The sequence below is a fragment of the Cebus imitator genome, unplaced genomic scaffold, assembly GCF_001604975.1.
Source record: "Cebus imitator isolate Cc_AM_T3 unplaced genomic scaffold, Cebus_imitator-1.0 Scaffold441, whole genome shotgun sequence".
Classification (NCBI taxonomy): Eukaryota; Metazoa; Chordata; class Mammalia; order Primates; family Cebidae; genus Cebus; species Cebus imitator.
The window spans coordinates 1,126,501-1,152,977 of NW_016107756.1; the positions used below are offsets into that span (position 1 = coordinate 1,126,501).

The 26,477-nt window shown below is 54.3% G+C and overlaps 1 protein-coding gene across 1 annotated transcript; it reads right to left on the minus strand.

The window, feature by feature from the left end:
- On the minus strand, nucleotides 1-7,163 carry RFLNB (refilin B). Its single transcript, XM_017510593.2, has 3 exons — nucleotides 6,819-7,163; nucleotides 3,384-3,487; nucleotides 1-688 (listed from the first exon to the last, which is right to left on the minus strand). Exons 1-3 carry the CDS (start codon nucleotides 7,032-7,034, stop codon nucleotides 358-360), a joined length of 651 nt encoding a protein of 216 aa, XP_017366082.1. The 5' UTR covers nucleotides 7,035-7,163; the 3' UTR covers nucleotides 1-357.
- Between the last annotated feature and the right edge of the window lie 19,314 nt (nucleotides 7,164-26,477).

The window sequence follows — 26,477 nt, forward strand, 5'->3', positions numbered from 1 at the left end:
AGCCTGGAGAGGTCGGGGGCAGGGCAGTGAAAGAGCCGGTCCCCCTAACCCTAACCCTGACCCCAGCCCAGCCTGCCGAGTCATCTGTGAGGTCAGGGGCAGCGGAAGAGCTGGTCCCCCTAACCCTGACCCTGACCCTGACCCCAGCCCAGCCTGGAGAGGTCGGGGGCAGGGCCGTGAAAGAGCCGGTCCCCCTAACCCTAACCCTGACCCCAGCCCAGCCTGCTGAGTCATCTGTGAGGTCAGGGGCAGTGGAAGAGCCGGTCCCCCTAACCCTAACCCTAACCCCAGCCCAGCCTGGAGAGGTCGTGGTCAGGGCAGCGGAAGAGCCGCCCAGCCCCAGCCCAGCCTGCTGAGTCAGCATTCATCCGAGAGGTCGTCGCTGCCCAGGAGCTCCGCGGCTTCGAGCTCCACACTGGACAGAAACCGCCTCAGCGTCTTGCGGCAGTTGTAATCCAGGGTGGTGGTGTAGACGGTCTTGGGGTACTTGCCGTAGACGATGGTGGTGCTGAGGAAGCGTGCGGGCTTGTGGCGCGGCTCCAGGCGCACCTCAGCCTTGTAGTTGCGCCACGTGCAGTTGGGGAGGCAGGTGACCGTCTGGCTGCAGGAGGCCACGGCCAGGCCCAGGGGCAGCTGCACGCCGTCCACGAAGTGTCGCTCCGAGTCGTACGTGACCGAGGACGTGTACCTGGCAGGAGACACAAGGCTGCGTGAAGCCGCTCCTCTAGCCAGGGGCTTGGGGTCCCTACCGTGACCTGGAGTCATCTGTGGCTGCACATGCAGAAAGTGGCCGCTCCAGGGAGCAGCAGCACAGGGTCATAGGGTCTAGAAAACACTTACTGTGTGCCAGGAACTTCTCCAAGTACTTTCCAATGTAATCTTCCCAACAAGCCTGAGAGAGGAACCGAGGTGCGGAGGCGCAGGTCACGGTGCCGCTGAGTGGTGGCGCTGGGATTCAAACGCAGGGTGCAGGCCTCCAAAGCCCACCCCGCATCCCTTCAGCCACTGCGGGCAGCAGCCCTGGGTCCCGCTCCCACTCACATAAGCTAAGACCTCCGCCAAGTCACTGCACTCCCCCAGCCTCCGTTTCCTTTCCGTAAAGGATGCCTGAGAATAAAAGGAGCCCTCCACAGAGCAAGGCAAGTGCTGTCACCGTAACTGTTACGTAATGAGGTGGATTCCACTGCTCCACGGGTGGGGGCCAGTTTCTCTGTCTCCTCCAGGGATCAATCTGCTCTTATCCATCTATCTATTTGTCTATCATCTATTTTTTGAGATGGAGTCCTGCTCTGCTGGCTGGAGTGCAGTGGTACAATCTGAGCTCACTGCAACCTCCGCCTCCTGGGTTCAAGCAATTCTCCTGCCTCAGCCTCCCAAGCAGCTGGGGACTACAGGCACCCACCACCACACCCAGTGAATTCTTGCATTTTTTAAAGTAGAGATGGAGTTTCACCATCTTGGCCAGGCTGGCCTTGAACTCCTAGCCTCAGGTGATCTGCCCTCCTCAGCCTCCCAAAGTGCTGGGATTACAGGCATGAGCCATTGTGACCTGCCTTATTTTTTCTTTTTCTTTTTTTGTTGTTGTTGTAGGTAATACTGCTGATTTTTTTCTTTTTTAAAAAAAGAGAGGTTCTCACTCTGTTGCCCAGGTTGGAGTGCAGTGGCATAATCGATTCACTGTAGCCTCAACCTCCCAGGCCTAAGTGATCTTCCCACCTCAGCCTCCTGAGTAGCTGGGACTACAGGTGTGCGCCACCCAGGTAATTTCTGTATTTTGTGTAGAGACGGGTTTCACTATTGTTGCCCAGGCTGGTCTCGAGCCATCCTCCTGCTACAGTCCCCCAGAATGCCGGGATTATGGGCGTGAGCCACCGTGCCTGGCCCGGAAGTTAGTTTTCCTTTTTTTTCTTTGAGCTGGAGTCTCGCTCTGTTGCCCAGGCTGGAGTGCAGTGGTGCAGTCTTAGCTCACTGCAACCCGCACCTCCCGAGTTCAAGCGATTCTCCTGCCTCAGCCTCCCCCGTAGCTGGGACCACAGGCATGTGGCACCACATCTGGCTAATTTTTGTATTTTTACTAGAGACGGGGTTTCACCATGTTGGCCAGGATAGCCTCAATCTCCAGACCTCGTGATCTGCCTGCCTCGACCTCCCAAAGTGCTGGATTATGGGAGTGAGCTGCTGCACCCGGCCTGGAAGTTAGTTTTCTTATAGAAGCAAATCTTTCATGCATTTTACTGATTTATTATGGCTTTGTAGATACCAAACTGTGTACAAGCGTCACATACAGACGCATCTAACAGCACTGCCCCCAAGCAGCCCCTACCCATGGCTGGGTGAGTAAGAATCAGAGTTCTTGCCGGGCGCGGTGGCTCAAGCCTGTTATCCCAGCACTTTGGGAGGCCGAGGCGGGAGGATCACGAGGTCAAGAGATCGAGACCATCCTGGTCAACATGGTGAAACCCCATCTCTACTAAAAATACAAAAAATTAGCTGGGCATGGTGGCACGTGCCTGTAATCCCAGCTACTCAGGAGGCTGAGGCAGGAAAATTGCCTGAACCCAGGAGGCGGAGGTTGCAGTGAGCCGAGATCGCACCATTGCACTCCAGCCTGGGTAACAAGAGAAAAACTCCGTCTCCAAAAAAAAAAAAAAAGAATCAGAGTTCTTTTGTGAGTCGGATGGCAAAGTCTCGCCTCCTCAGGTAAGTAGTGAAGGGCCGGTGGGAGCAGACGTCATGAAGTCCCGGCCCCATTTTGTTCAGAATTCAAGCCTCACAGGCACAGAAGTCCCGGCCGCAAGTCTCCAAACAGATGAACCTCTCCTTTGTTCCATGTCAAAGGGCCTTTGTGTTAATGCAACTGAAACTCCAGCTATGAAACCACCAGGTACCAAAAGTAAAACTCCTGTCTCTAAAGAGGCCTGTCCTTAACCGAGCCTCTGAATGCATCTTTGCCCCCAGGTAGTCCTGAATGAGATGGTTCCCAGGAGAAGACCGGCACTTGCCTAGTGAAACTGACCATGGGACAAGGTTGCACTACCTCACAGAGGGGTTTGCAGGTCAGGGAGTCGGGGGCAGCAGCTTCTGGAAAGAAGAACTAATTTCTGACAGAAATGTAAGCCTCTGATGGCCACGGTATGTGACGTGCAGAATAGAAGCCACAGAGCTTTACACATAACACGATCTCATTCCTACTGTAAAAAGCATGTCTATATAGTGCACTGGTTAGAATGCAGAGAAAACAGAGGGCCCACCAAACTATTAATCACCTTTGGCACACTTCTGCAATTAACTAATGTTTTTAATAACAAGCATTAATATCTCGAATGAAAAATGAACTGTTATGAACAGAGTGAAAGTGGGGCCTGCTGTATTTCTGTATTTACCTTACTTCCTTTGGTGGTAACGGGTCAAACTCCACTCCTTCGCCAAAGGACAGGGGGCACAGCCTCAGTGCACAGCTGGGAGGCAGAGGCAGAGGCGCTGGATTCTTAAGGACAGAGAAGAATGCAGTTAGAGCTTTTGTGAGCCCTTTCTTTCTTTCCTTCCTTTCTTTCTTTTCTCTCTTTCTTTTTCTTCCTTCTTTCTCCTTCCTTCCTTCCTTCTCTTTCTCTTTCTTTCATTCTTTTTCTCGAGATGGAGTTTCACTCCATCACCCAGGCTGGAATGCAGTGGTATCTCGGCTCACTGCAGCCTCTGCCACCCAGGTTCAAACGATTCTCCTGCCTCAGCCTCCTGAGTAGCTGGCATTACAGGCATGCATCACCATGCCTGGCCAATTTTTTTGTATTTTTAATCGTGACGCGGTTTTGTCATGTTGGCCGGGCTGGTCTTGAACTCCTGACCTCAGGTGACCCACCCAACTTAGCCTCCCAAAGTGCTAGGATTACAGGCGTGAGCCACTGGCCCCCACAGGCCATTTCGAAGCATGGCCAACAGGAGGCTGTGGCTCTGAGCCTCCAGCTGATGGGCCTGGCTGGGATCTGTGTCCCCCCTGCTGGGCACGCCAGAGAAGCACTGGGCAGGAAGCTGAGAGATCTGGGTTCAAATACCAGGCTGACGATAACTGTGTCATGTGCCTCAGAGGAGTCACATCGCATGCCCTGTGACCGTATCAGCAGAGCAAGGTGATGCCCCCTTCCCCTGCTGAGGTTGTGGGAAAGGAAAGTAGCTTCAGCCGGCCCCCGCCCCCGGCCACGCGGTGGGAAACCTTGGTGAGCTGAGGCTCACCTCGCCAGAACCCTCCATTCCGTAGCGCTCCATCTCAGCAACACTCTAGGAAAGGCCAAAACAAAAAATATGCCACCAGGGAACTTTTTGTTTTTCAACTAAAGATTCAATCTGGCCAAGCGCAGTGGCTCACACCTGTAATCTCAGCATTTTGGGAGGCGGAGGTGGGAGGATCCCTTGAGCCCAGGAGTTTCAGACCAGCCTGGCCAACATGGTGAAACCACGTCTGTACTAAAAATACAAAAATTAGCCAGGCGTGGTGGCAGGTGCCTGAAGTCCCAGCTGCTGGGGAGGCTGAGGCATGAGCATTACTTGAACCCAGGACACAGAGGTTGCAGTAAGCTGACATCGTGCCCTGTTCTCCAGCCTGGGTGACTGAGACTGTGTCAAAAAAGAAAAAAAAGACACCAAATGTTCTCCCTGTCACCCTCCACCATCCAGCATGCTCAGCGAAGCAGAGCACAGCAGCACTTCCAGCCAGGTCACTGGGTGGGACTCTGATTAACCAGGAAGGTTCTAGAAGGTGGTGCTGGCTTTCACCAGGTTGCAGGAATCCAGGCCTCTGTGTTAAGCGGGCAAAGTTAAACACAGTGCAGAGTCTGAGCCCAGAAGCCCTTTGTTTACCAGGGATCTCTCATTTTCTTTACCTAGTTTGAGAGAAGGATGTGCATTTGGGCCAGGGTGTGGAGTTGGCGGCCCCACCCCCGCATGTCCCAGGACAGAGGAGGAGGCAAACCTTTCTAGAAGGCTAGAAGGTTGGCTCTGAGACCAGGACTAGGTGTCAAAAGGGGGTTGGGATTGCGAAAGTCAAGGACTTTCGCCCAGGATGGGAGAGGCAGAGGGTGGGTCCTGAGGGTCCAGATCCTGGGCCTGGGTGGAGGCTCAGCAAGGCCGGGGTGGAGGAGGGGCTGTGGGTGGGAACCAAGGTCAGTGAACTGTGTGTGTGTGGGTGAATCGTGTGTGTGGGTGAATTGTGTGTGGGGGGCCTGAATCGTGTGGGGGGGTGAATCGTGTGTGTGGGTGAATTGTGTGGGGGATGAATTATAGGGGGATGAATCGTATGTGGGGGGTGAATCTGTGTGGGGGGTGAATCGTGTGTGTGGGTGAACTGTGTGGGGGGTGAATTGTAGGGGGGTGAATCGTGTGTGTGGGTGAGTCGTTTGTGGGGGTGAATTGTGTGGGGGATGAATTGTGCGGGGTACATAAGGTGTGGGCATTAGCTTCTGCAAACAGTCCCCACATAGTGACAGCCGGCCCTGCTTCCCCCGCCAGCTCTCTGGCTGCCAGACCCTCCCCAACTGAAGCGGGCACCTCCCAGGTGTCCCCATGAGAAGGTGGGTGCTTCTGTGAACCCAGCACCGCCTTCCACGCATCCCCAGGGCGCTTGGCTCTCTCTCGCCTTCTCTGCTTCCACTCCTGCCCACCCTGAGCACCGCCTTTGCTCCAGGCTGGGGCTGGGGTGACGGGGCGGGGGTGCGGAGAGGGGGCAGCAGACACATGAACGAACAGCCACTGGGGGATGGGGATGCAGCCGTGGAGGCCCTGGGGAGCATCAAGGAAGGCGGAGGTGATGCGAGAGGGGCACTGAGGGACCAGCACGACTCCGGGGAGAGGCCCTGGGTGCGAGGGCGGAGGGCGCAGCAGAAACGCTGGGGTGCGCGTCCTGCGGCCGGGGCAGGTGGACGCGGCCGGACGGGAGGGCACTGAGGGCCGAGATGAAGCAGCCCCGCCTGGGGATGGACGTGAGGACCCTGCCCTGATACCAGCCCAGAGTCAGGGTGGAGCGCGACACCACCAGCACCGCGGAGCCCCCACGGGGTCCCCAGGAACAGCGGCGTGCCGCCGACCTCACCCGGGGAGGGCTGACATCCCACCCGTGGCTGCAGCCCCCTTGGGGCGTCGCTGAGACCGCAGGCAGGATGTGGGTTCCGTGGGTTCCGCAGCGACACCGGCGTCCGAGCGACTCCCAGGGCTACAGTTTAGGGGGAGCTTTTTCCTTCCATGAAAACTTTAAATCAAAATAAAAGGTTCCACCGCCCAGAGGCCTCCCAGCCATCAAGTTCCCAGGGTTCCGGCAAAGAGGGGCCTCGAGGCCGCGGCTGGGGCGGAACCTTTCTGGAAAGGTCGGGGAGGCGGCCTTCGCTCTGGGGTGGGGATCGCGGGGCGAAGGCGCTGCGGGGCGGCCGGGAGGAGGCAGGAGCCCCAGGAGCCCAAACCGCGGGGTGTCGGCCAGGGTCCGGGCGGGCAAGGGTTCCCTCCAGGCGCCCCCCGCAGCCCGGCAGCCCGGGGGCCGCCACCGAAGGGAGGAGACGGCTCTGCGCTCCCGGGGCTCCCGCGCCTCCCGGGCGACGACAACTTTCCAGCCACCGGCTCCAGCTGGCTCCCGCCCCGGGCTCCCTGCTAGGAACGCGCTCCCTACAGAGCTCCGAGACCGGGGATCCCGGGGTCCCACAGATCTCCGAGACCGGGGTTCCTGGGACCCACAGAGCTCCGAGACCGGGGATACCGGGCCCCACAGAGCTCCGAGACCCGGGTTCCCGGGCCCGACAGCCGCCGCGTTCTGGGAGCAGAAGCCTGCGGGGGCCACTCACCGGAGCCGTGGGGGTCGCCGCCGCGTCGGGCTCCAGCGCCCCCGGGGCCGTAGCGCGCTCCCCGCTGCCTCCGCCTCCCGCGGCCGCCGCGAGCCCCCAGTGGCTGGGGCTGGGGCTGGGGGGGAGCCCCGAATCCGGGCTGTCCAGGACGCCGTCGCCCTTCTTCTTCGCGTCCACGAGCTCCGGCACATCCTGCAGGCTCAGCCGGCCCACCATGGCGACGCGCGACGGGGCCCGAGGCACCGAAGCCGGGGTCTTGGGCGAGCGAGGGGCGCAGACGCGGGCCGGGGCCGCTGCCCGCCCGGCCGCCCTCCCTGCCCAGCCGCCCGCGCGCCGCCGGCTTCTCGCCCCCCCCCCCCCCCCCCCCCCCCCCCCCCACCCTCCCCCCCGCCCCGCCCTCCGACTCGGCCCCACCCTCCTCCCCGCCCCTCCGGCTCCGCCCCGCCCCCGGCCCCGCCCTCATCGGTGGGCGGGAAAGACCCCCAGCCCCGCCTGGACCCCCACCCGCTACAGGTGGATGCGGGGACCCGCTCGGGCCGAGGCCCTGGGGGCGCGTTGACCCCTCGCCCTGTCTCAGCGGGACCCAGGAGGCGCTAACAGCTTCAGACCTGGCTGTCAGGGGGCGGGGGGAGCAGGAGCCTGCGGAGGTGCACAGGCCCGGGGAGCCCGCGAAGCAACAACTGGAAATTATTAATCGTTAATGCGCTTCGTATGGCCGCAGCCGCCTGTTGGCTCAGCAGGGCGGGTTCTTGCGCTCATGCCTGTCCCGGAGGAAGGGGGCCTTCGCGAGTCCTCAAGGGGCTCCGCAGGCCCCGGTCACCCCCTGGACTGGGCGCTCAGCTGGACACCCTGCAGCTGGCGCAGACCCCGCCTCCAGTGGACAAGTGGACACGCCTCCAGTGGACAAGTGGACACTCCTACAGTGTCCTCCTGCACGTGGACAAGCCAGCAGGTTGACCTCGGGCTGCCTTTAGAGCCACGGGCCGCCCAGCGGGGCCACAGCTTTTCACTCAGGGGCCAACCGCTCTGCCACCCCCGCCCCCAGGAGAATCCCTTCTGAAAAAGAGACAGGACTTCTCCCCTCCCCTTCGGTCTGACCACGAAGCCTCATTCCCACTGGGAACACTTCTCCGTAGCTGCCGGTGTTCCGAGGTCTGCACCAAGTGCAGGGAGGCCCCACTCCGACCGGCCACCCTCTCCTGGGGTTCTGATGGGTGTAAGCTGAGGGCCTGGAGCTGGAGCCTCCCCAGACCCACAGGGCAGATCCGAAGAGGGGGCACGCCCTGGAAGTCCCTGGCTGAGACAGTGGAAGCCCAGTCCACATCCTAGCAAAGATAAGGGATATTTGTCCTGCTTAAATTCAGAGACTCAGAGCAGGTAGATCTTAGAGACTGGCTGGCAAAGTTCCGTCCTCTTACCTCCCTTACTGTCACTTTCATATAAGGAAACAGGGATTTCACTTGTCCCAAGTCACATGGGTGATCCAAGACAGCTTGCTGCAAACAGAAAGCCAGCATCATCCCTCCACGAAGGAAAAACCTGGCATCTGCCTGTGTGCTGGGAGGTGGTTCATTCATTCAGGGCCTGCGGGATAGATGACAAAATCCATAATGCACAGTCCTGGTTAAACCGTCCGTGCAAGTGTTACCAGGAAGGGGTCCTGATCCAGACCCAGAGAGGATTCTTGGATCTCTAGCAAGAAAGAATTCAGGGCAAGTCCATAAAGTGAAAGCAAGTTTATTAGGAAGGTAAATGAACAAAAGGATGGTTAATAGACCCAGCAGCCCGGAGGAGTGTTATTTATGCCTCCCCTTTTTAGAGCATAGAGGGTAATTTCCTGTCATTGCCATGGCATTTGTAACTGTCATGGCGCTGTGGGAATGTAGCAGTGAGGATGACCAGAGGTCACTCTCGTTTCCATCTTGGTTTTGGTGGGTTTTAGCCAGCTTCTTTACTGTCAAACTACGATGAGGAGGGAGCCAGGCACGGTGGCTCACACCTATAATCCCAGCACTTCAGGAGGCCGAAGCAGGTGGATTACTTCAGGTCAGGAGTTCAAGACCAGCCTGGCCAATGTGGTAAAACTCTGTCTCTACTAAAAATATAAAAATTAGCCAGACATGGTGGCACACACCTGTAGTCTCAGCTACTGGGGAGGCTAAGCAGGAGAATCACTTGAACCTGGGAGGCAGAGGTTACAGTGAGCAGAGATCCAGCCGCTATACTCCAGCATGAGCAACAAGAGTTGCTATCTCAAAAAATATATACGCATAATGAGGAGGGACGTCAGGTTTGTCCGCTCTTGTCCAGCCTGTCTGACTGGGGGCCACATGGTGCCGAGGGGAACCCAGAGAGCACCTGTGGCCTGGCCAAGGCATCTCCTTGAACTCACAGCATTTCAGCCTGCCCAAGCCCTTCTGGGTGGGAGGGATGGCGATGCTCTCTGTCCCTACGTAAGAACCGTGCAGCTCAGACCCTGGAAGCCAGGACTGCATCCATAGTCCTCAACGGTGAGTTCACACAGCTCACCTACTTTGGATTTTCTGAACGGCCTTGCTCCTGGGCCCATTCTGTGTCTTACCTAGATGTTTTCCAAAGGAAATTGCTTAAAGAAACTGAAATCAAATCCTGGGAAAGGGCCCATTCTACCTTTGCCAGCTGTGAAGACAGGACTTGCCTTGAATGACAGCTGAGGTGCACCTAGAAAGCTGGGGTGAGTCGGGAGGAAGGAACAGGCCCCAAGGAGACCAGAGGCTTGAGCCAGGCAGGCCTCTTCTCAAAGCTGTCCTTCCAGAGCGGGGCGCCAGCCCCCCACCCCCGCCTGGGTCCCAGAGATGCAGTGTCCTCAGAGGACTTGGCTTCTGGCTGAAGTCCTCTCCCCTGGGGGTCTGAGAAACAAACAGTGCCACACAAGGAATGTCAATCCCACAGCTTTGTCTTTTCGGCACTAAATGAAGCCGATGTCCGAATGGGAGGAAAGCCAGACCGGAACAGCGCAGGCCCCCACACTGCTGCTGTGCATTCTTCATTTAGAAGAACGGCCTGTCTTCAGTCAGACAGCGGATCCAACATGCCAGGCCCGCGTGCTGGCTGCGCCCCATGCCCGTCTTCAGTGAGCTCCACCAGACAGTGGATTAAAGAAACACCCGCGCCCCGATGTGCTGGCTGCACCCAGGTCTTAGGTTGTTCTGTGGCTCAGGATGTATGGATTTGCTGTTGAACTAACTGGTCCTCTCTTTCTTTCATAGGCACCCCTGTCAACCAAAATGCTTTTTAAAAAATAGAATCTTACGGCTGGGCACGGTGGCTCATGCCTGCAATCCCAGAACTTTGGGACTGCTTGACCCCAGGAGTTTGAAACCAGCCTGGGCAACACAGTGAGGCCTCATCTTGACGTTTTTTTTTTTTTTTTTTTTTTAAATAGAGACAGGGTCTCACTCTGTCATACAGGCTGGAGTGCAGTGGCGCGATCATAGCTCACTGCAGCCTTGAACTTCTGGGCTCAAGCAAGCCTCCCACTTCTGCCTCCTGAGATGCTGGGGCCACTGGAGTTGTAAAGTTCTACTTTTGTGACCTATAATTAATGTTTGTATTTTTATTGCTCTATTTTCATAATTTATAATTTTAACATTTATTTCTATTTTTGTAGAGACAAGGTCTTACCATCTTGAGTAGGCTGGTCTTCACCTCCTGGGCTCAAGCCATCCTCCCACCTCGGCCTCCCAAAGTGCTGGGATTACAGGTGTGAGCTACCATGCCCAGCCATCTACAAACATTTTTTAAAAATTAGCTTGTCGACCATGTACGGTGGTTCATGCCTGTAATCCCAGAACTTTGGAAGGCCGAGGCAGGTGGATCACAAGGTCAGGAGATTGAGACCATCCTGGCCAACATGGTGAAACCCCATCTCTACTAAAATACAAAAAAATTAGGCATGGTGGTGCCCGCCTGTAGTCCCAGCTACTCAGGAGGCTGAGGCAGGGGAATTGCTTACACCCAGGTGGCAGCGGATGCCATGAGCCAAGATTGTCACTGCACTACAGCCTGGGCAACAAAGCAAGACTCCGTCTCAAAAAAAAAAATTAGCCTGTCGTCCGGTCACGGTGGCTCACACCTGTAATCCCAGCACTTTGGGAGGCTGAGGTGGGCAGATCACGAGGACAGGAGCTCGAGATCATCCTGGCCAACCTGGTAAAAACCGTCTCTACGAAAGCACAAAAAATTAGCTGGGCGTGGTGGCGTGCGCCTGTAGTCCCAGCTCCTCGGGAGGCTGAGGCAGGGGAATTGCTTGAACCCAGGAGGTGGAGCCAAGGTTGCGCCACTGCACTCCAGCCTGGCGACAGGGAAAGACTCTGTCTCAAAAAAAAATTAGCCTGTCATGGTGGCATGTACCTGTAGTCTCAGGTGCTCCGGAGGCTGAAGTGGGAGAATCACCTGAGCCCAGGTCAAGGCAGCAGTGAACTGTGGCCATGCCACTGCACTTCAGTCTGGGCAGGAGAGTGAGACCTGTCCTAAAAAAGTTTTTAACAAAGAGCTTTTTTGTACCTTATTTTAGATTAAGGTTACAGTTTTCAAAGAGCATTGAAAGGGACCTGTCATACTCAGTAAAGCAGCAAACTGAATTAAAAAGACACAGTCGGACACAACGCAGCCCGTCTGGGTGACTGCACATGTGCTGGTGAGGCTGACAAATAGCCCTGAGCCCCTGGGCCCCAAAAACACGGCCTGAGACAGACAGAGGCAAAGGGCTGCCAGAGTTCTTGTTTTCAGGGCAGTCGGGTCTAAAGGAACAGCCTTGCTTGTTTGGGCTTTTGTTTCTTTTCTGAGATGGGGTCTCACTCTGTTGCCGAGGCTGGAGTAAAATGGTGTGATCTCAGCTCACTGCAACCTCCACCTCCTGGGTTCAAGCGATTCTCCTGCCTCAGCCTCCCGAGTAGCTGAGATTACAGGCGTCCACCACCACCATGCCCGGCTACTTTTTGTATTTTTAGTGGAGACAGGTTTTCACCATGTTGGCCAGGCTGGTCTCCAACACCTGACCTCAGGTGATCCGCCTGCTCTGGCCTCCCAGAGTGCTGGAATTGTAGGTGTGAGCCACCGCGCCTGGCTGGCTTCTTCCCAGATCTCTCAGTTGGGAGACCACCAGTTTGTTGGAGACATGGGGTCTGGCCAAGCCCAGATGAGGACACAAACCCAGACGGCAAGTGCAGCAGGTATCAGTCAGTCCAGCATGCCCTATGTGGGTGTCCCTCAATGCCAGTCAAAGACGGCTCCACTCTGGAGGCCTCCTCTTTGTGAGCTAAGAGCTGATTCTCCAAATGCTCCCTAGTTACACAGAAAAGGACCTTCCTTGTCTTCTGCAAAATAAAATCCAGATGGGATTTTGCAAAGAGCTGGGCACATGGCCTCCTTGGAACTGCACCAATGCACTTGTGCTCCTGGCCCTGTTCTGCATATTCACACTGGACGAGGACTTGCAGGCCAGAAAAACAGCTCTTGCTGAGTAACTGAAGGGACGACCCTTGGCTCCTGGGCTGAGAGACATGCTAGAAGGTGTGCTGTCAACATCTCTGGGAGCAAATGTCTGCCCGTGTGGCCACACTCCACAGGCAGGTGCGTGTCTCCAGAGTACTTTAGGACGCCTTGAGGGTTCCGGTCTGCGGGGGCTGCCTGGGAAGGGATGGAGACAAGGGGCCTTTGGAGGCAGCCAGTTTGCTCCACACAAGGACAGGTGACCAGCTGTGCCCTTCCCGGGAGCCTCAGGGCTTAACGCATCCCTCTCCCGGCCCCAGTTCAGTGCAGAGTACACACAGGCTGGAGGCAGCTGTGGTTTCCAGCCCGGTACTTGCTGGAGACATTTACAGGCTTTGAAGAAACATGTTTCGGTTTTGAGTCTTTACTGAGAATCAGCCAGGGGTGGGGAAGAACTTGGGGTGAGGGGAGGGTCTTCTCTCTTCCCTGGCCACATCGGCCTGGGGTCAACCGGGGCTGCGTGGATGCCTCTCTCCCCACTCCTCTGTAGGACTCCCACCCCGCCCCCAACCGCTGACAAGTACTTCTGGAAGTCCCCGAAGGTGCCTTCACATGCTCATGAATAAACCTGGTCACACACATGGAATGCCTGCTGTTAGTTTTCTTTTCTCTTTCTAGCCCTCCCTGCCTGGCCTCTGGTTCTGCTAGTGGGTGACAGTGGACCTCCACCGGCCTCCAGTAGGGTGCCCTGCTGAGAACACTGTCAGCCCCTCGCCAGGCAGCGCACAGAGCCCCGGCACCGTGGCCAGTGCTGGTGGTGGAGGAGGCCCCTGCAGCTCACAGGCACAGGCTGTAGCTGTTCTGCTGCAAAGTGCCTCTCGCCCCTCCCGGTTACAAGGGCGGGGGGTCCTGAGGCACCGTGGCTTCCTTTATGTCTGCCTTCTGCTGTAGGAGTCAAACTTGAGCCTTGCAGGCCTAGACCAGGACACAAAGATTGATTTTTAAAAACACCCCTTGGAGGGCCGGGTGTGGTGGCTCACGCCTGTAATCCTAGCACTTTGGGAGGCTGAGGCAGAAGAATCACTTGAGGTCAGGAGTCTGAGACCAGCCTGGCCAACATGGTGAAACCTTGTCTCTAGTAAACATACAAAACTTAGCCTGGTGTGATGGCACATGCCTGTAGTCCCAGCTACTCGGGAGGCTGAGGCGGGATGATTGCTTGAGCTCAGGGGAGACCAGCGTAGGCAACACGGTGAAACACCATCCCTACAAATAATACAAAAGCTAGCCTGGTATGCTGGAGAGCGCCTGTAGTCCGAGCTGCTCAGGAGGCTGAGGTGGGAGGATCGCTGGAGGCTGGGAGGTGGAGGCTACAGTGAACCAAGATCGCACCTGTGCACTCCAGCCTAGGTGACAGAGAGACCTGTCTCAAAAAAAAAAAAAAAAAGACAGAAAGAAAATAAAAAGAGATGGGAAGAGAAAGAGAGACAGAGAAAGGCAGGCAAAGAGGGGAGGGGAGCTTGGCCCAGGCGGGAGGCACCACACACCAGGCGTGGGAGCTCTGCTGGCCCCTTGGCTCATCACTGAGGAGCAGACCATGCATTCTCCGTACCAAACACCACCTGCTTCCTGGTCAACCTCGGGAGCTCTTTGGTGGCTGGACACAGACCACCTGGGAGCCCTTAGCACCCATCGCGCGCCCATGATGGGGTGGGAGGGACTCTGAGTGGTACACAGAAGCCTCCACCTTAGGCCTCTCTGGCTGGCAGCGACCTCAGGCCCTCATTCTCTGCCTCCTGGTGCCTTACTGAACACAGAGCTTCTCCATGGGGGCTTCAGTCTCCAGGGTAATTGCTGGAAGCTAGGCAGTGGCTCCTCCTCAAACGGATGGGGGTTCCCCTCCTACTGGGGCTCAGCCCAGTGTGCTGGGTTCCAGCTTTCTGCTCGGGGACCCACCAGCCTTTAAGCCACTCTGGCTTTTGTCACCTGCAGGGCAAAATCCACTTTCTTTTGCGATGAAAACAGATGTTGGTGTCCAGATGCTCCTTCCCCATGATGAGTGTGGATTGTGTGCAAAATCCTCTAGGATTCTGGTTCTTAACATTTAAAGGCACATTTTCAGAATAAGAAACCAAATGAAAACAGCATTCCAACATTCTTGCATGGATAGCATGGATTCCAAGACTTCTGTCTGTACTGCAGAATTACAGAGGTCTGTACAAGAATTCAAGGTACTCTCCAGATGCTGTCTGCACCTGAGCACAGTGCATAGCAGATGCCCACCTGCTGCTGCAGAAAGGGGCAAAGAACATAAAACAACCACTTAACAGCAAAACGTGACCTCACTACCTGCACAAAGGATGCTCGCTGGTGTCCAGAGCAAACCCACAAATCGCGAGGGAGGGAGGCATGAGGGCTTCACTCAACAGACCTTGAACAAGAACACTTTCTCGCAAGACACAGTTGGGTCACAGCTGGTCTTGTGCAATGAAAACCAGAGGGGAACTTCTTACTGGGTTTCTACAGATAGAGATGAAAACTACATCCTCCATCTCAGGAAGCAGGAAAACACTGGGGGTGAGTGAGGCTGGGCCCCACACACCGCCCACGGGAGCGTGCACAAACTGCAGCAGGCTTTCTAGCAAGAGCTAGCGATATACGCACATGTCCTTTAATCAGATTTCTCTTCTTTTTTGAAACGGGGCCTCCCTCTGTCACCCAGGCTGGAGTGCAGCGGTGCAGTCACAGCTCACTGCAGCCTTGACATCCCAGGGTTCAAGGGATCCTCCCGCATTAGCCTCTCAAGTAGCTGGGACTACAGGAATGCGCCACCATACCCGGGTAATTTTTTGTAGACAGGGTTTCACCATGTTGCCCAGGTCGGTCTCAAACTCCTGGGCTCAAGTGATCTGCTTGCCTTGGTCTTCCAAAGTGCTGCGATTATAGGGGTAAACCACTATCCCTGGCTTTAATCATTTTAAGTGGAAATGTAACCCTTCTAGGATAATGTCCTACAAAAATGTGAGTACAAGCAAGCAAAGACATTTACAGAAAGATTTTCACAGATGATGCAATCCTAATAGCCAAAAGAACTAAACACAGCCTGTTGGCTCTATTGCTAGAAGACTGGCTGTCTCAGTCCGTTCACGCTGCTGTAATAAAATGCCATGGACGAATTTATAGAGCTGTTACTTACAGTTCTGGAGGCTGGAACTCCACATAGACTAATTTATAAATAATAGGGAGTTGTCCCTTACAGTTCGGCAGGTTGGAAGTCCACACAGACTAATTTATAAATAGAGTTGTCCCTCTGGAAGTCCAAGACCAGGTGTGACACTCAGTGCCCAGTGAGGGCTGCTCTTTGTTCCAAGATGGTGCCATGTTGCTTGCTATACAGCAGAAGGCGGAAAGCCACCGGGAGTCAAGGAGCTCCCCTGCACCTGTCTTATAACGTCATAACTCCGTTTGCGAGGGCTCCTCCTTCATGACTGAATCACTTCCTAAATGCCCCACTTCTTAATACTATCACACTGGGGATTCAGTTTCAACACAAGAATTTTGGAGGGACATATACATTCAAATCATAGCACTAATGAAATAAACAATGGGGCTGGGCACGGTGGCTCACGCCTGTAATCCCAGCACTTTGGGAAGCTGACGTGGGCAGATCATTTGGGGTTGGGAGTTTGAGGTCATCCTGGCCTGCATGGTGAAACTCTGTCTCTACTAAAAATACAAAAATTAGCCTGGCGCGGTGGTGGGCACCTGCAATCCCAGCTACTCAGGAGGCTGAGGCAGGAGAATCACTTCAGCCTGGGAGGCGGAGGTTGTAGTGAGCCGAGATTGCACCACTGCACTCTAGCCTGGGCGACAGAGCGAGACTCTATCTTTAAAAAAAAAAAAAGAAAAGAAAATGATGGCGTAGCTGAGCTATAAAACACCGCACAGCCTCTAAAAACAATGAACAGATGTACATGTGGCCAGGAAAAGGCCAAGATGCAGAGGCAGCCTCCACACCTGCCAGCTCTGCAGCTACAGATTCCACCAACTGCGGCTGAAAAGACAGATTCCCAGGGTGCTGAGGAGTCAACAGCCACATTTTTGCATCTACGGGTTCCCCAGATAGACTCGGGCTCTGGGACCTGAGCGCCCAGGATTTTGTTATCTGGCAGGTGTGGGGAGGTCCTGAAGCCAATCCCCCATGGATGCTGAGGGCCAAGGGTATTGTTAAGCTGTAGAAAAATATGCTTCAGGTTGATTTTTTTTTTTTTTTTTTTTTTTTTTGGCAAAGTGTCCCCTTCCTCTTCCTCCATAAAGATACAGATAAATCTTCAAAGGAGAGTGGGGCTTTTGATATATTTACATATAGTTGTTTTTTTCTTTTCTTTTTTTGAGACAGTCTCCCTCTGTCGCCCAGGCTGGGGTACAGTGGCACAATCTCAGCTCATTGCAACCTCCACCTCCCAGGTTCAAGTGAATCTTCTGCCTCAGCCTCCCGAGTAGCTGGGATTACCAGCTACTGGGCGCGTGCCACCATGCCCAGCTAATTTTCTATTTTTAGTAGAGATGGGCTTTTGCCATGTTGGCCAGACTGATCTCAAACTCCGGACCTCAGGTGATCTGCCCACCTTGGCCTCCCAAAGTGCTGGGATTACAGGGGTGAGCTACTGCACCCGGTCCAGTGTACTTTACAAATGAGTATTACTATTGCAGTATTTTTCAGGGTAAACGGCAGCACAGGGCACACTCTGAGGCATCCGTGTCTCAGTTTTGGGAGAAGCCAGGCTGGAGCCAGGCTCTTCTCTGCTCCTTCTGAAAAACCCTCGGGAAAGACGCATTCGGCAGGCCCGCCGGGAGACCAGGGAGCATGGTGTCCACACACTGAGACCCACCTTGCATGGCTTCCTGGGACTTCCATTCTTCACTTGTTGGTGAAAGATTTTCTTCTGATTTCTGTGACTGTTGTCTGTGTGATCATTAAGAAAACATTTTATATAAACTAACTATATTGGCTGACAGCGAGAGTTATTAGGGGTAACTAAGCTATTGAGATTGAGGCCCTGGGAAAAGAAGGTGGACCCATTTAGAGATGGGGAATTCAGTGGGGTTCTGTGGCTCACGCTTGTGATCCCAGCACTTTGGGAGGTTGAGGTGGGAGGACTGCTTGAGCGCAGGGCTTTGAGACCAGCCTGGGCAACAGAATAAGACCCTGTCTCAAAAAAAATAAAAAGAAAAAAGAAAGAAAAGTGGGGGATTTGGGAAGGAAGCTGAGCTTACTCGAGATGGTGCATATAAGCTAAAGACGGGAGTAGCTGGAAGACACGAGCTAAGAGTTGGGGAGGGTGCTCCGAAGGTGTGGCTGGAGTTTGCATCTGTGATGGCAATGAGTACCCTGAAGGGGACTGGCATGAAACAGGGGGCCAAGACCTTAAAACCTGGCCACTGTCAAGGCTCAGAAGGAAAGGAAAGCTGGTGAAGGGGACCAAGAGGTCCCGGAGCCAGTAAAGCAAGACGGTATTGAAGGGGTTAGGGGAGAATCCCGGGGTAGAGGAGGACTCACCCACAGATGCCCTCCACTTACCATGGGCTACATCCCAATAACCCCACTGTAAGCAGACAAATTGTTAAGTCACAACCGCATGTAACACACCTAACCTGCCCTGTGTCATAGCTTAGCCCACCTTAAATGTGCTCAGGCCACTTACATGAGCCTGCAGTCGCAGCATCACATAGCCGAGGTCGATTTTACAAGGAAGTGTTGACTAGCTCATGTGATTCAGCGTATCTGTTTCTACTGAAGGTGAAAACGCTGGCTGTGTGGGTGCACGGACTGCGTCTCACTTCCGCACCACCATAAAGTAGAAAAATCGTTAGGCAGAACCATTGTTCGCTGGGACCATCGGCACGCAGAGAATGAAGGCTGTGAGCTGAGTTCCAGGAAAGTGCTTGAGACAGAAGCTGACTTGCTAAGTGGGAAGGCACGCGAGGATGGGGGCCGTGGACTCTCTGCAAAGTGGTAACAAAGTCAACAGGCTGCGGGGGCAGTGGGATCAGGAAAAGCAGGGGCACCCCTGTTCACTTCTGCAAGTGGAGGGCGCAGGTGGGGCAAAGGACAGCCCCAGGGCTGGACAGCTTGGGAGAGTGGCATAGCAAGTTGTGAGCCGGGTACTGAGCGGCAGGTACCCATGTGGCAGAGCTTCTGCCACTCCTCTTCCATGGCAGGAGTAAGCCAGTGATTGAAACTCTCCAGATCTCAGTATCCCATCTACAAACAGAGGGACTGTGACAAAGCCCTCAACAAGTGAACAAACATGCCACCCAATCCTGATGCTCTAATTCCAACTTCCATGCTCCAGTCCCACTGCAGTGGTACCCAGCAAATGTCCATACACTGATCGCTATGGAGGGAGGGCAGGAGGGAGGGTCTTGAAGCAGCCAGGGTCCCCGGCCCGGCACTTCCTTCTCCGTTGATGGGCCCTGGAGTGGCTGCTGGAGCCAGAGGCAGCAGGAGTACTTGTCTTTTGTTTCAAGTCCTGAAAAGGTGGGGGAGCACTGCCTACATGGTCATGGGGGGGTCTCAAGTACAAGATCTGGGGCTTTGGGGAGGACCAGGTCCTTTCAAGTGCTGCCTGCCTCCCTCTAACCAAGCCCCTCCTGCACTCCATTACACCGTTTTGTTCTTAAAACACGGGTGCCTTGCACCAGGGGTTACTCAGAGGCCCCTCAGATGTTCTTTCCAAAGGCCACGAGGCCTCAGCTCCACTGTGCCCCACAGGCTGATGGGTCCAGCATCTGAAATCCAAAATCCAAAACATTTTGAACGCTGACACGACACTCAAAGGAACTGCTCACTGACACACTCTGGATTTGGGATTTTCCGATTAGGGAGGCTGAACTGGTATGTATATCACACACATATTCCAAAATCCAAAACACTTCTGGGCCCAGGCGTTTCAGGTAAGGGTTACTCAATCTGTATTTGCACAGAATTTGGGAGACAGTTCAGGCGCTGCTGTTGAAGGGATGGCCACCTGCAAGTGAAACGGGCTCTTCCCTGCACTCGGTGACAGTGCCAAGCCTCCCTTCCCTCTAAGGACAGAGAAACAATCAGCAGCATGGGTCAAGGAGGCAGCAGCTTCCAGACAGACACCTGCAGAATGCTGAGATCTTCTGTGATGTTTGGTGGGGTGAGAACCTCTGCACTTAGTGTCAGTTCTACAAGCTAAACATCAAAAATGGTAATACCACAACGCGCATCCTGGGCAAATACGAGACGGTGGAGGCCCTGGCGTGCAGTGCCCTCTTGCTGCCATGGAGACGTGGGAGACAGAGCCTCATGCCACCTGTTTAACTGAAGAGTCTTTACCACTTGAAGAAGCACTGTTTCAAACAAAACAAAACCGATACTATTTGCAAATTCTTGGCTGGATTAAATCAAGAGTTCTCTGTACTGTGCAACCAAGCAAAACACAGAAGTAAACTGGATGCTGAGGTTGACATACATACATTTTCATCCACAACCTTGGTTTGAAATGCTTCCTATTTACTGGAATTGTTTCAATGCTTTTACTGATTTCCTTTGAAAAACATTTGATCTCATAACATATAAGGTACTTCCATCTGTTTTGTATAGTGGGACTCCAGTGTAAATTTCTGTCCCATACATTTGGAAACCACTGGTGAAGTAAAAGGGCATGGTTGCTGAGATGAAGGCTGGAGCCAAATTCCGGCTGGCCCCATCCATACCGGCCGTATTTCCCTGGGCCCATCCCTCACCCCCCTCAGCCTCCAAGTCCCATCCACTAAATAGAACTAAACTGAGCAGGGATTTGCTCTGATGAGACATCAGCATGCAGTTACCTTCCCACCCCCACCAACATGTACAGACTGCACCCAATCACCCAGACTCTCTCGTGACCAAAGGTGTTATATGCAGGCCAGACGGCAGCCGGGCTGTGCCGCCAAGGCCCAAGGCTGCCCTGTGACCTTCCTCCCTTCAGCACCTCCTCAACCTCTGAGCTAGCCAGCTCCTGAAGGGCAGTGTGAGACTGTGACAGGCACAGATATGAGGCTGTGGGGGGACTCTGTGTGAGTAAACTGAGGCTTCTCTACACAGCAGTTGGTATTTTTCCCATTTGCCTGCCTCTTCAGTGGCTGCTCCGGTTGGTCCATGCAGTGCTTGACTTTGCGAAGTACCCTGTGGAATGCTGTCTCTTTGGTGGCCAAGACTGGCCTTCATTTTCCGTCAGCACAAAGCACACACACATGGAAGCTGTGAGGATTTCTAGCCCCCGTTTTACTCGAGACCCCTGAACGCGGCAGCCTACTCTGCAAATACCTTTGTTGGCCATGGGGGTAGAGGGAAGTTTGTTGAGAAGCGGTTCTTAGTTTCTCACTTGTTGAAAAATTACCCAAAACAGGAGGCAACACAGTCATGTGAATTCCATGTGATGGCTCAGCAGACACTCACAGAACCTCGGTGAAGTGGGAGGGTTCCCAGGGGCGAGGCACTGGCTAACATCTTGTATTGCCCCAGGTCCTCTGAGTCAACACCCCAAAGGGGACTGAGAGAGCCAGAGATCACAGGGATTGGCTGGCCTTCGGAAACGTCCAACCGCCCTTGAAACATTGCAAAGTAACCCCATCAGCCTGTGAGGCTCAGGCTTCCCAGTTATAACTGCCCGTCCCAAGTGAATCTTGCTTAGTTTTTTGGGCATCATAGCAAACAAAAAAAAAAAAAAAAAAAAAAAAAAAAAAAAAAAAAAAAAAAAAAAAAAAAAAAAAAAAAAAAAAAAAAAAAAAGCAAGAATAAGTAAAAGAAAAGGCAGGCAGGCAAGAATGTTTGTCCCTGTAGGGAGAAGAGCCTGGTCTGTGGACACCAGACACCATACCCAAAGACGTTTCTGGCATGGAGCCTTCGGCAACCCTTACAGTTTTCATTCAGAGGAAACGTGTCCTATTTTCCACAACCGGCAGCCTCGCCACCAGGCCCAGGAGGGAGGAAGCTCTCTCCAGCATCTGCAGGTTTATCCCGAAACAGCAGCTGCCAGGGGAAGGGAATACGGCTCTGTCTTTTAAAACTCTCGTGTAAGCTGAGTATTGCAGTCATGACCTAAAAAGGCAAAGACCAGATTCGCTGAGCCTGCTGCGGAAGCAGCCTGCACACGGCCAGAGTATGTCACCACTCAGCCATGTTTAGCACAGCCAGGCCAGTCGGGGTGGCCACAGGCTCCCGCAATTGGCCATGAACACACTTCACATTGCCCAGGGCCCGCAGAGCAAATGCATATAACCTGGTCTTGTGTTGCCTGCACAGCCAACGTCCATGAAAATCCCCTTCACCAGTACTGACAACTGACGCCCGCCCAGCACCTCGGTGCTAGCCCAGATCCAGACCTGCAGATCAGGTCTTCTGCAGAGGCCTTCAATCCCAGGCTGCTTTCACTGCAAACGGACACAGCCCTTATGTACCATGGATCCACGCCTCACCGGCCTCTTCCCACCTGTTGATGCAGGCGAGAAAGAGAGCTGGCAGGCAACGCCCTTCCAGGTGGGCTACAGGGAGTGTTTCCTTTCTCATTAGGTGGAGCCCTTGGCTTTCCTAATAAAGTGGGAGCTGTTGAAAACGTAACGGAAACAAGAGAACGATCCTGAAGCCAGAGTGATGGAAGTGCCACAGCGGATCTTCCACTGCTGAAGGGAACTTCAGAATTCCCAAAGAGTGTTCACTGCAAAACGCCCATCCAGCTATGAAGGAAACGGGACTGACCACGTGCAGGAGAGACATCGCTCAGCAGTCACTGGAAAAGCAGGCTGTGGTTGCAACGGTAAGGATGGAGAAGGGAACGGTAAGAGGATAGAAATTCACAGTGCGAGAAGGGTTCCAGGTCAGCAGCAGAGCCTACACACCCAGGGGCTTCACCACGACTGGACAGGCAGGCCAGGGCTGGGCCAGCCACGTTTCGCTCCGGCATGTCGCTCCCTCAGACTGTCCGGGAAGGGGCACCTCCTCCAGGGAGAAGGGCAGCTTCTGGGGGGCCAGGGTCACGGGCTCGCTAATTCTTTCCTGGAGTCTGCTCTGTTTTCTGTCAGCAGTAAGGAAATACATCGAGCAAATGATATCCAGTCAGACTTTAATTAACTGCAGCCTTCTGCACTCCACCATGCAAGGAGAAATCACTTCCAGATGGGGAAAATGAAAGCTATTTACATAAAAAAGCAATCCCTTTATTTTAAGGAAATTTCTCTCTCCCAAAGGTGTAGAACTCTGAGGGTCCAAGAGGCTATTCTAGGAATTCTTATTTAACAGATAAAATGCAACCGTACTCTTCACGTAGGCCAGCGTTTCCCATGTCCATGTTTCTAAGATTTTATTTTTAGGAATCTGACTTGGAGTAGACAAGAGTGTGGAACACTTGCCGTCACCCTCAAGCAGGCAGGTTATTCCGAGTGCTCTTCAGCATTTCCCCTGACCTTCTGCAAACAGGGAACCAGGTCTCCTCATCCAATGGCAGTTCAGGAAGGCTCGGTGTGCCGTCCCCCGCTCCAGGCAGTAGCCTCAGATCCGCCCCCATCGCTCTGCGTGCCCCGTAACCGTCTTGCTGGTCTCGGCTTGTCTGCTCGGAGGAGCAACCCTAGACATGAGAAACCAGGCACGCTTCTCGGGGTGGGCAGGGTCCTTGGTGCTGGTTCTTTGTTCCGGAGAGAGGCAGGAGTGACGGTAGTTAGCGTCGACCCTGAGCTGTATTTGAAGACTGGAACACCTTGACCACCGCAGCTCCTTTTTCACGATCAGTCCACACAGAATGTTCTCCAGCCTGCGCACCTCTCACCCAGCTATCAGAGAGGTCTCCGTAAGAAGAGCACAGTGAATGCTTTACTGACAATACAGATGACCAAAGTGACTTGAAAGTTGCTTGTTTTTTCGTTCTTAAAGGGGCTAGAGAAAAGGGACTGAGGGGAAGGAATGGGCACATCTTGGCTTAGCTGAATCACAGAGCCGTTAGCTGCTGCTTTTATCCAGGGGTGCTCCTTTTACTTTATTATTAGTATTTACTATGATTTTTTGAGATGGAATCTTGCTCTGTCACCCACGCTGGAGTAGAATGGCACGATCTCAGCTCACTGCAACTTCTGCCTCCCGGGTTCAGGTGATTCACCTGCCTTAGCCTCCCAAGCAGCTGGGACTACAGGCACCCGCCACCACACCCAGCCAATTTTTGTATTTTTAGTAGAGATGGGGTTTCACCAGGTTGGCCACGCTGGTCTCGAACTCTTGACCTCCTGATCCACCCGCCTCGGCCTCCCAAAGTGCTGGGATGACAGGCGTGAGCCACCGCGCCCGCCGCATTTGTACTTTTTTAAAGGCCCAGGGTGGTTCTGATGCGCACCCCCAGCAGGGAATGCAGCATCTTCACACAGCCCTCCATCCTGTCAAGGAGACATTTAACGTAACTCCTACCGACATCTGTGGGCTCCCTGGGGATTACTGACAATGCCATAAATCAAGAAAGCAGCTTCCCTGCCTGTGACCACCAACAGTGAAACACAGCAGCTTGACATCTCAATGCTATGACAGGCCTTCCGGAAAACGACTCCTCACCAACCAGCCAAAAAGAGGAGTGGGGATCTGTGAACACATACCAGGAGTGACAAGAACCAGGTGCAGCAGTCCCTGGCTTCCCAGCACTCCCAGGTCGAGGACAGACAGCTGAACCGGCTGTGCCATCTGGAGATGGGCCCACTGCCTTTTTGACTATACAGCTCAGGCTGACAACCTCACCAGAGCAACCCCAGGGGCTGGGGGGCATCTACTGGGCTTCCAGGGGCTCTCCCAACCCCCTCCCTGCCCTTCCTGGGCTCCTGGGGAGCTCTCCTGACCCCCTCCCCACTCTTCCTTCACTTCCGGGGGCTCTCCCGACCGCCTCCCTGTCTTTCCTGGGCTCCTGGGGAGCTCTCCTGACCCCCTCCCCGCCCTTGTCTTCTTTGGAATCTTCCTAATAGACCTTAGCTAAAGGCCACACCTCATCGACCACTCATTGTCTTCTCCTTGTTCTCGAATTTGAAACACTTGATGCACAAGTCATACCGACTAGCAGGGAAGCCTGGAAGCTGAGGAAGAAATGAGGCTCAGGATCAGAGCTGGACAGCGTCAGGAGAAAGGCCGGCAGAGACGCAGGGCCCAAAGCAGGCAATCGTATCAGGAACCAAGGTGGGAACGAGGAAATCAGGTTTCCAGGCCGGTTTCCAAACCTTAACGTTTCCTGCTGTATGGCTGTTACAAGTTTTATGGATTCTCAGGAAATTCCCTCTCCTGAAAACTTTTTGAGACAGAGTCTCGCTCTGTTGCCCAGGCTGGAGTGCAGTGGTGTGATCTCGGCTCACTGCAACCTCCACCTCCCAGATTCAAGCGATTCTCCTGCCTCAGCCTCCCCAGCAGTTGAGATTACAGGTATGCGCCACCACACCCAACTAATTTTTGTCTTTTTAGTAGAGATGAGGTTTCACCCTGTTGGCCAGGCTGGTCTCAAACTCCTGACCTCAGGTGATCCACCCGCCTCAACCTCCCAAAGTGCTGGGATTCCAGGCGTGGGCCACTGTGTCTGGCCGATTTTTTACATTTTTGGTTTCACCATGTTGCCCAGGCTGGTCTCAAACTCCTGAGCTCAAGCAATCTGTCCACCTCAGCCTCCCAAGCAGTTGAGACTACAGGTGCATGCCACCACGCCTTACAAATTTTTATTTTTGTAGACATCTCTATGTTGCCCAGGCTGGTCTCAAACTCCCTGGCTCAAGCGATCCTCCTGCCTTGGCCTCCCAAAGTATTGGGGCTACAGGTGCGAGCCGCTGTGCCTGGCAAGGTACCATTCTTGAACAGAAGTGGCAGGAACAACAGCGGTTTGGCTGTACTGTGGTTATGACTAACTGAGGCGTGGTTTTAGGGGAGCCGAGGGCATCAGGGGCTGCCTGCTCTCCGGATGCAGAAGGGCACCAGAGGCCAGAAAACCTGCCACAGAGAGCCCAGGGGGTGAGGAAGGGCAGGCAGGGGCAGCTGCCTTCCAGGCCAGGCCAGGCTCTCAGCCTAGTGTGTAAGGTCAACATTCTGTTCCTGAGGCATCCCGAGCCCCTGGCTCCTTCTCATCACACAGGAACAGGTCACTGGGACACTGCACACCACCCTTATTACTTCAGATGACACTGGAAAGTACTGTGGACCTGAAGATGAGCGGGCAGAAAGGGACTCGAGGGTACGGGCTTCCTGGGTGTTCCCATGGCTTCATCTGATGAGAAAGCCTAGGAAACGTTTTCCAAGTAAACTTCCTGGTCTCCCTTCCTTAAAAGCCAGGAGCAGAGTGGGAGTAAAGAAATGAAGGAAAGGGCCGGGTGCGGTGGCTCACACCTGTAATCCCAGCACTTTGGGAGCCTGAGAAGGGTGGACTACTTGAGGCCAGGAGTTCAAAACCGGCCTGGCCAACATGGTGAAACCCCATCTCTACTAAAAATACAAAAAATTAGCCAGGTGTGGGGGCGGGTGCCTATAGTCCCAGCAACTCGGGAGCCTGAGGCAGGAGAACCACTTGAGCCTGGGGAGGCAGAGGTTGTAGTGAGCTGAGATCACGCCACTGCACTCCAGTCTGGGTGACGGAGTGAGACTGCATCTCAAAAAAACAAAAACAAACAAACAAAAAAAAACAAAGAAACAAATGGAGGAAGAATCTGCTCACACAACCTGGCGGGTATGCCAGACTGAGCCATCTGTCAGATCTGGGTCTGCCCATACCCTGGTCAGGAGCCCCAGGGCAGACAGGACACCGGCTTGAAGGCCTGGCGCATGTGACCTTCCCAGTAACAGACACAGAGGACACCTCTCCTTTGGAGATGACTGAGAAATGGGGGAACACAGGGATAACTTAGTCAAGTAAGGTCATAACAAGTACCAGAAACAAAATATGGGCCAGGAAACTGGGATTTCCATGGGAATATGCCTGCTTCCACTGCCTCCATAAAGAACCTGTAATCTGCCACTCTGGCCGTAGGGACAAACCCAGAGATAGGAGAGGAAACTCAGCTCTGACTGAAAGGGAAACCTCAAACACCCATGGAAGAAGGGAAGGAGGGAGGGAGAGAAGGAGAGGAGGGGAGGAAGGAGGGAGAAGAGGAGGGAGGGAGAGGAGGAGGGGGGAGGGA